Source organism: Rana temporaria, chromosome 1 (assembly GCF_905171775.1).
Source record: "Rana temporaria chromosome 1, aRanTem1.1, whole genome shotgun sequence".
Taxonomy (NCBI): Eukaryota; Metazoa; Chordata; class Amphibia; order Anura; family Ranidae; genus Rana; species Rana temporaria.
Window position 1 is genome coordinate 512,938,095 of NC_053489.1, and position 9,663 is coordinate 512,947,757.

General features: G+C 43.4%; 1 protein-coding gene across 1 annotated transcript; it reads right to left on the reverse strand.

Annotated features, from left to right (window-relative positions):
• Window positions 1-2,026: 2,026 nt before the first annotated feature.
• UCP1 (uncoupling protein 1) lies at window positions 2,027-9,262 on the reverse strand. Its single transcript, XM_040331316.1, has 7 exons — window positions 9,138-9,262; window positions 8,524-8,670; window positions 6,226-6,433; window positions 5,914-6,111; window positions 5,036-5,137; window positions 4,766-4,946; window positions 2,027-2,478 (listed from the first exon to the last, which is right to left on the reverse strand). The coding sequence occupies exons 2-7, from the start codon at window positions 8,647-8,649 to the stop codon at window positions 2,364-2,366; spliced, it is 930 nt and encodes a 309-aa protein (XP_040187250.1). The 5' UTR covers window positions 8,650-8,670; window positions 9,138-9,262; the 3' UTR covers window positions 2,027-2,363.
• Window positions 9,263-9,663: the final 401 nt, after the last annotated feature.

Sequence of the window (9,663 nt, forward strand, 5' to 3'; positions counted from 1 at the left end):
AATGACACATGAAATGGCTCAATATACATACAGATATGTAAAGTTTTTGTTATTTTATTAAAAAAATAAACATTTATACAGACATTTTTTTATGGACATAATCCAGAAATACATAGACTGTATCTTTATGATGTTCAGCCTTTTACAATACAGCCAAACGCCATTACACTCTACATAGATAGATTATTTAATTTTAATCTAATAGAGCATCATAACTTAATAGAAATGGAATAATATACCGGGGTATCAATGATTCCAAGTTATCAAAATGGCCATTTAAAGAAAATCTGGCATAATAAATATGAAGGCTGCTATTGCTGACATCCTTTTCATGAAATACCAGATGCCTGGCTGTCATTCTGACCCTCTAACTTTAATCGTTTATGTCACCAACTATGGCAAAGAATAGTGATAAGCGCTTTTCTCCGAAATCTCCGATATGCATATTTCTTCCTCACCAAGGACTCAAAACGTACTGAAACTAGATACATCCAGGCAACACTTTTTTCCAGGAGCTCAGAAACTTTGACCCTTAACTTCCTCTCCTGACTGTCTCACTTTACATTATAGTGAATCTGTCATAGGTGAGGCAAGATTACATAATGGTAGGACAGCCAAGGGACTGTAAAACTCAGCTTTGGGGAAAAAAAACAATGCTTTTGAACCTCATTATTATAGGAACAGCTTATGATCCACATAGAAGAATGACCTCTGAGCACTTTAAACATGGCAGTGCTCAGAATGAATTTTACGTTACTTTGTATCACTTACCTGGACACAGCAAAAATATGCTACTTGTCTATTTTGGGCCAGATCTACAAAGAAATTACGCCGGCGTATCTATTGATACGCCGCGTAATTTCAAAGTTCCCGCGTCGTATCTTTGTTTTGTATCCACAAAACAAGATACGACGGAATGAGGGATCGATCCGACAGGCGTACGTCTTAGTACGCCGTCGGATCGTAGGTGTATATTTACGCTGGCCGCTAGGTGGCGTTTCCGTCGAATTCCGCATCGAGTATGCAAATTAGCTAGATACAGCGATCCACGAACGTACGTCCGGGCGGCGCATTTTTTTACGTCGTTTGCGTTCGGCTTTTTCCGGCGTATAGTTACCCCTGCTATATGGTGGTGTACTCAATGTTAAGTATGGCCGTCGTTCCCGCCTGGAATTTTGAATTTTTTACGTCGTTTGCGTAAGTCGTTCGCGAATAGGGATTTGCGTAGAATGACGTCACCGTCGTAAGCATTGGCTTGTTCGGTTTAATTTCGAGCATGCGCACTGGGATACCCCCACGGACGGCGCTTGCGCCGTTAAAAAAAACGTTGTTTATGTTGGGTCACGACGTATTTACATAAAACACGCCCCCATCACATCGATTTGAATTGCGCGCCCTTACGCCGCCAAAGATACACTACGCCGCCGTAACTTACGGCGTGCATTCTTCGAGGATTCGAAAAAAAAAAGTTACGGCGGCGTAGTGTATCTTAGATACGCTACGCCCGGCGGTAATATGCGCCGCTGTACGTGGATCTGCCCCTAAGTGTTTTTTTTACAGACAACATATCCTTTTTAAATAAAGACTGGAGATATTTTAGAATGACAAGCCAGCTTCTATTCACCAATCAGGGCCGCCATCAGGGGAGTACAGGCAGTACACCTGTAAGGAGCCCAGAGGTCCCCAGGGCCCCGGATGGCAACCCCCTTTTATTTTTATGTATTTTTTATAAATGTTTATTTTTTTTATATTTATTTTTTATTAAAGGGCCCAGAGGTTTATTTTTTATTTTTATTAAAGGGCCCAGAGGTCCCCAGGCTACCCCCTTTTTTTATAATTTATTTTATATATATATTTTTCTTTATGTCTTCTTTTTTTTGTAAAGGCCCCCCCGCTTCTCAATTTGCGGCAGCCCCCCCGCTTCTCAATTTCAGGCGGCAGCACCCCCCCCCCCGTTTCTCTTCTCCAGGGGGCCCATGCTGGAAGCTGTGTAAGGGGCCCCATAATTTCTGATGGCGGCCCTGTCACCAATAAATAATACCTATGTCTTGTCTTTTGTACAATTATAGCATACTCTCATTCATATCTGCTTATGGTACATCTGCCTTGAATGACATACAGACATCACAATCCATTTCACATGTAGGATGGATATGCATCTAAAGCATACATGTTTGTCGTACATATGGAGCTGTGAGCTATTGGTTGCAGACACTGCCTTCAACTCCTAGAACATACATGTATGATGTACAGGAAAGGGACCTTCATACATCATCTATCTGTGTATTTCCATATCAGTGAAAGGCAGATCTCAGTATACAATCTGGGTTTTCTACATTTTCGCAGTTGTTCAGAGGTGGATGTCACACTGCGTACTCTACTCTTTGTTTGGACATCATCATTGCTCTTTTTATCTGTTCGTAAGACACAAACATTACGACGTTCCATGAGCCCAGCCGTAAGAAAGACGGGACAAACCTGTAGAGAGATAATGCAAAATCAATCATTGTTCTTTTTAATAGTGTTGATTCTATATTGGTTATTTAAATAGTATGCATTGTATTTTTTAATAGAATAACTGCATTTATACAACTACCATAATATCAGCTGCCCGTTTATTGAACATTAAAACAGATATTAATATATTTATAACATATTCGTTCCTCCCAAGACCTCCTACTCTCTTATCACCTCTTCTCATGCTCGCTTCCAGGCCTTCTCCTAAACCTCTCCCATCCTATGGAACTCCCTACCCCAGTCTGCCCAACTATCTCCTACTCTGTCCAATTTAGGGGATCCTTGAAAACCCTTCTCTTCAGAGATGGATGTCCTGGGCCTACCTATCAACTATACTTTTATTTTCTCCATCAGCTTATCCCCCACAGTTATTACCTTTTTGTATCACTTGACCGGCCCTTTTAGATTGTAAGCTCTAATGAGCAGGGCCCTCTGGTTCCTCCTGTATTGAATTGTATTGTAACGGTACTGTCTGCCCTCATGTTGTAAAGCACTGCGCAAACTGTTGGCAATCATGTAATATAATAATAGTACCATTGTAGGCATTATATTGAAGCTATGTTACATTTTTCACTTCTCAGGGTAAATTTTTCAGTCTGCAGATATTTTAGTTAATAGACAAATGAACAAACTCGCCAGCACACCATGGATCGTAGATACGTCCAAAAATTTAGGCAAAAAAAGCATCACAGAAAGTGCAACGTTTCGAGACCACGCAGGACCTCTTTGTCAGGCAAGTGATAAAGATCATCACTTGCCTGACGAAGAGGTCCTGCGTGGCCTCGAAACGTTGCACTTTCTGTGATGCTTTTTTTGCCTAAATTTTTTGGACGTATCTACGATCCATGGTGTGCTGGCGAATTTGTTCATTTGTCTGATGGTTCCAGTGCCCAACTGGTGATCGTTTTAGCACCCACCTATTTTCTATAAACCATTTCAAAAGTCCAGGAACGTGTGCAATTGGAATATTGACTAGAATGTTAGGTAATAGCACGTCCACTTAGAGTTCATATAATAAATGCTATTTGCTGCTGCAACCTGTCTCAAATTCGAATTTGTGGTAAAATTACATCTCAGTTAGGGCTCTTTCACACGTCCGTTCCGTTCGTCCGTTTTTTGGACGTCCGTTAACGGACCGCAATGCTTCCCTATGGGCTAGCGTCCGTTAGCGGATGAGCATCCGCTAACGTCCGTTAGCATCCGTCTGCGTTCAGTTCCGTTTTTTTGGACGGAAGAAAACCCTATTTTTCTTCCGTCTAAAAAAAAAACTGATCTGAAAAACTGAACGGACGTGTGAAAGAGCCCTAACAGCCATAGGGGGTGATTTACTAATACTGGAGCACTCAGAATCTGGTGCAGCTGTGCATGTTAGCCATTCAGCCTCTTACTTCAGCTTGTTCAATTAAGCTTTTACAATAAGCCCCGTTCACATTGGGCTGATTTGATACGCGATTTGACATGTCAAATTGCATGCCAAATCAGAGCCTATTGCGGGCAACGGCACCGGTTGAAACGGTTTGCGGCACCGCACCCATTCCCAAAAGTAGTTCCTGCACTACTTTTGGCAACTTCAGGGGCGATTTTAATAGACATCTGTGCATGAACCCACGCGGATGTCTTTCAAATCCTGGACTCGCACTAAGGCTGCATTCACATTGTAACGCTGTGTACGCGGCGTATTTTGCCGTGATTTTTTTACTTTTTACAGATAATTTCCATTTATGTCTATGCTCGAACGCCAATGCCGCCTGAAAAAAAGGGTCCGGGACTTGTTTTCAGGTGGCAGGCGTACAGTATTTCGGCGTTCGGCGTGAGATGTGAACCATCTCATAGACATCAATGGAAATTCGCAACTCCAGCGGCACGAGCGTCGCGCTTCAGTCGTATATACGCCGAGGTGTGAATGCAGCCTAAAATGCGGGTTTGAAATCGTGTGAGTCCAGCTGAACTTGCACAAATTAAAACCTGCCCTCAGTGTGAACGAGGGCTAAAACCTGGAAGCTGATTGGTTTCTATGCAGAGCTGCACTAGTATTTTCAAGTTTTAGTAAATCCCCCCCATAGTGCCTCTCCATATGCAACCAGATACACCTTTGTCCTGCTCCACATTTATTTTAATGCCAGCCCTCTCATAGATCACGCCAGTTACTGGCAATTGCCTGCATTGACTACAGCTCAGAATTCTAGGTGCAAAGTTTTTCTGCTGCTCATAGCAACTAAAATGGCTTTCACAATTATGCAGAAATTACCCTTTATAAAAGGCTGTTGGCCCCTCTTTGGTGAGCATGGTCCATGCACAGTTCAGGGCTGACTTGTACTGTCCAGGAGGAGAGTTCATGTATCTTGTTTTTACGACATCCACTGGGGAAGCGATGACAGTTGTGCAGAAGCCAGCTCCAAATGCAGACACAAAATGGCAAGGAAGGTTATCTAAGTAAAAATAAATCATATGAATGCCATATTAAAAAACAATAACTCTTCTAATGTTTCTAGGAATATACATGTGGAACTATGATTACCTGTCAATAATTTATGGTTCAGCAAAGCTTCCTTTATCAGATCATAGGTCACAAGCTCGGTGCAGTTGACAATTGCATTCCTTGTCACGTTTGGAAAAGTTCCTACGTAACACAAATTGATTAGATTTTAGATGTGCCTGAAGTACAATGTATAATATGTTATTAGAGAAAAAGAATCTGATGCCTGTACACACGATCCGATATCTGATGGAATCTAATCCGATAGATTTTTTCGACGACTATCCGATGAAGCTGACTTTCATCAATCTTGCCTACACACCATCGGTTAAAAATCCGATCATGTCCAACACGCTGACGTAAAACACTACGACGTGACGAGAAAAATGAAGTTCAATGCTTCCGAGCATGCGTCGACTTGATTCTGAGCTTGCATGGATTTTTGACCGATGGATTTCCCCACCGACGATCATTTTTTTCTATCGGTATTTGATCCATAGGAAAAATTTAAAACAGGTTCTATTTTTTTTCACCAATGGGGGAAAAAAAACGATGGGGCCCACACACGATCGGTTCGTCCAATGAAAACGGTCCATCGGTCCGTTTTCATCAGACGAACCGATTGCGTGTACAGGGCATTACAGTATGACTGAACAGGCCAGTGCTCCAATGGTCTCTTTAGTTTTAGTCAGCCGTCCATCACATCTTCAAACAAAATAATTATAGCTCTACCCATCTCTCTTCCCATAGCACATGATCCAATTTGCTCCAATTGATCCCCCACAAGCTATTTCCTAGATCAACTATCTATGGTGTTATTCCCTAAACATGTCTTGGATAAGACTACACCTCTAAACTCTTTAATGAAATTCTATATCAAACAGTTAGGATATTTTTATGTATATATGTTGCATATGTACCTTTCCAAAGACCTCTCATCCCTTCTTCTCTGGCAATGGTTTTGTAGGCATTCAGAGTACCGCTGTATCTCTTCTTCACTCCACGAAGGCTGACCTGTGCTTGAAATCTGACTTTCACCACATCCGTTGGTTGGGCAATAGTAACTGCCAATGCGCCTGTTGTACATCCAGCCATTATCCTGTGAACGATGCTTGCTTCTGCACAAAGAGAAATACACAGTACTTACAAATGGCCCAGCAATAAATGATTATGAAAAGAGCAGGAGTGATACAGATACAATATATGGCTTTTGTTACCAGTTATAGACTTACTTTCTTTCCCATTGGTGTAGAAGAGTTTCACTGTATCGTAAAGGCCAATTCGAATGGAGGCAAAGCTCATTTGTCTCTGCAGTCCGGCCACTAACCCATTGTACAGGCTCTTTGGACCTTCTGTCTTGATGATGGTGCTGATGGTTCCAAACACTCCTTTGTAGCGGATGCCATTCGCTAATCCAGTAACTGCTGACTCTCCTTGAATCTTAAATAAGAATATAACAAAGACATGAGCATTTGCTCTTTACTAAAATTCATCATGCATGTAATAAAAAAATACATTCAATTGGATGTCAGGCTAGAGCTGGACTAGTAAGCCCATACTTCGTATAAGTAGATCAATAGAAAAATACAATATGGGGTTTATTTACTAAAACTGGAGAGTACAAAATCTGGTGCAGCTGTGCTCGGTAGCCAATCGGCTTCTAACATTAGCTTGTTCAATTAAGCCAGGGGTGCCCAACCAGTGGCCCCGGGGCCACATGTGCCCGCGGAACCCTCTGATGTGTCCCGCAAACTCCTGCTCTGGGATGGAATAAATCAGAATAGAATACTGTTATTAAAGGTACCGTATTTATCGCGGTATAACGCGCTCCCGCGTATACCGCGCACCCCCAAAGTGACCCCCAATCCTGTGGAAAAAAAGTTATTTTTGTACTTACAGTTTTGGTGTCTTGCGCGGCGTCCAACGGTCCATCGGCGGCCTCGTCGGGTCCGGCGTCCTTCTGTGGCTTTGGGTGTCCTCTTCGGCGGGTCCGGCATCCTTCTGTTGGTTCGGGTGTCCTTCTGCGGCTTCGGGTGTCCTTCTGCGACGGGTCCGGTGTCCTCTTCGGCGGGTCCGGTGTCGTCTTCGGCGGGTCCGGCGTCCTTCTGCGTCGTCCTCGCGGCGTCCTCGCGTCCTCCCCGCTCGTTTCCCGCTCCGAGTTTTGAATACTGCGCCAGCATATACCGAGCGCAGTACACTCGGGCAGGCTCGGCAACTGTCGCGCTCACGTCCTGTACGTACAGGACGTGACCGCGGAAGAAGCCGAGACTGGCCGACAATACCCGAGTGTACTGCGCTCGGTATATGTTGGCGCAGTATTCAAAACTTGGCGCGGGAAAACGGGTATTGGCGTATATCGCGCACCCACGATTTTGCCCTGAATTTCAGGGCAAAAAAGTGCGCGATATACGCCGATAAATACGGTAAGTTTATTACTAAAATCACAGGGCCAGATTCTCAAAGGACAAACGACAGCGCAGCGCCATGTACGCCGTCGTAAGTCTTAATCTGACCCGTCGTATCTATGCGACTGATCCTTAGAATCAGTTACGCATAGATATCCATTAGATCCGACAGGCGTAAGTCTCTTACGCCGTCGGATCTAAACTGCAATTTTTTTTTTGCCCGTAAGGGTGGCGCTTCCGTCGAATTCCGCGTTGAGTATGCAAATTAGCTAGATACGCGAATTCCCGAACGTACGCGCGGCCGACGCAGTAAAGTTACGACGTTTACGTTAGGCTTTTCCCGGCGTAATGTTGCCCCTGCTATTTGGTGGCATAAGTGCGGCGCAACAATGTTAAGTATGGCCGTCGTTCCCGCGTCGAAATTTTAAAAAGTTACGCCGTTTGCGTAAGTCGTCCGTGAATGGGGCTGGACGTCATTTACGTTCACGTCAAAACCAATGACGTCCTTGCGACGTCATTTGGAGCAATGCACACTGGGATATTTTAAGGACGGCGCATGCGCAGTTCGTTCGGCGCGGGGATACACGCCCCCTACCCGCCGAATTTGAATTCCGCCGGGTGATTTACACTACGCCGCCGCAACTTACGGAGCAAGTGCTTTGAGAATACAGCACTTGCCCGTGTAAGTTGCGGCGGCGTAACGTAAATCGGATACGTTACGCCGCCACCTAGATACGCCGAGATACAAGAATCTGGTTTCAAACTGATCCACAGGTGCAAAGAAGAGCACCTGTGGGTTACCTGCACTGAGCCATAGACTTCTATTACCTGTAAGTTTGGTGTGCTGAGAGTAGAGTGGGCTCTATAGAGCCGAGTGGGCTGCCATCCACCCGCTCCGCTCATTGTGGCCCACGACTGGTTACCAAGTCGCTTAAGTGGCCCTTGCTCTTCAAAAGGTTGGGCACCCCTGAATTAAGCGTTGACAAAAAAAACCTGGATGCTCATTCGTTTCCTTGCAGAGCTGCACCAGATGTTACAATCCCCCGTTTTAGTAAATAAACCAATAAATAAATGTTCATTACGCAGTTCACCAAAGGCCATTGAATACAATTGAACAGCTCTTACCTGCAGTCTGACTTTGGCTGTGTCCAACGGGAAGGTAAAGAGATCAGCTATACACGCAGCGGTGCCTGCACCAATGCATTTGACAGCTGGTGTTGGGGGGATGTCAGAGGGTCTCAGTCCAACCATTTTGGATTTATTTGTTCAAAGCTGCACAGGAACAGAATACGAAATATCAATCAATAATCATGCAGAACTTAGTGATTATTGCCAAATAGCTGGAAATAGGGATGTATTAAAAAGAATTATATATTTTACAGATTTTATCCTTAATAAATACACAGAAAGACTTCCATTTCTAGAATTTAAACTGCCATTACAAATAAGACTATCTGTGATGTTCCTTCATGTATATGGGCAGTATTATATTTGTTGTGTCTGAAAAAATTCAGTTAAAGAATGTTTTAAAAAATTACTTAATAATAACTATATCTATCATTTCCATGGTAGCAAGCAGCCCTTGATTCACCCGTTGCAATCACCACTTGGTGTCAGAAAAAAAATGAAGAAGAAAAGTCATACATTTACTTTGCATAATCAGTTTTCTTGTAAGCAGGCAATGGGTTACACGCAGGTTATATTCATAGATGATTTAGCAGTATAATGCTGCTACTTACTTTTCAGGCTGGGAAGAATGTCTGCTTGGTCTTTTAGCTGGTTCTGGGCTTCCCTGAGACTATCCATTGATGAGGGCTCCTTATATCCTGACAGCCAGCTGTGATGTCATCCAATGGGAGCTGCTCAGGGAGGAGGCTTTACCTGTGACAGGTGCACACACCCCCTCTGCTAGGCTCAGCCCTCAAGACAGTTGCAATTCCAGCAGCATAATATGTACAGCATAGCACATAATGGAACAATCAAACCCTATTATTAATTAAGATGAACTTCATTGTCTTAACCACTTAAGACCCAGACTTGGCCAGTTTTTGCTATTCGGCACTGCGTCGCTTTAACTGACAATTGCGCGGTCGTGCGACGTGGCTCCCAAACAAAATTGGCGTCCTTTTTTTCCCACAAATAGAGCTTTCTTTTGGTGGTATTTGATCACCTCTGCGGTTTTTATTTTTTGCGCTATAAACAAAAATAGAGCGACAATTTTGATAGTTTTATTGCATTTAAAAAAAAAATTTTTTTTACTACTAA

Bases quoted from the DNA above. Each gene is read 5' to 3' on its own strand.
- UCP1 (XM_040331316.1), bottom strand. From the start codon at position 8,649: ATGGTTGGACTGAGACCCTCTGACATCCCCCCAACACCAGCTGTCAAA. The intron at 5,138-5,913 runs GTACATATGCAA...TGTGTTACGTAG, and splicing joins GATGAGAGGTCTTTGGAAAG to GAACTTTTCCAAACGTGACA. The intron at 2,479-4,765 runs GTAATTTCTGCA...ATCTCTCTACAG, and splicing joins CCAACAGCCTTTTATAAAGG to GTTTGTCCCGTCTTTCTTAC.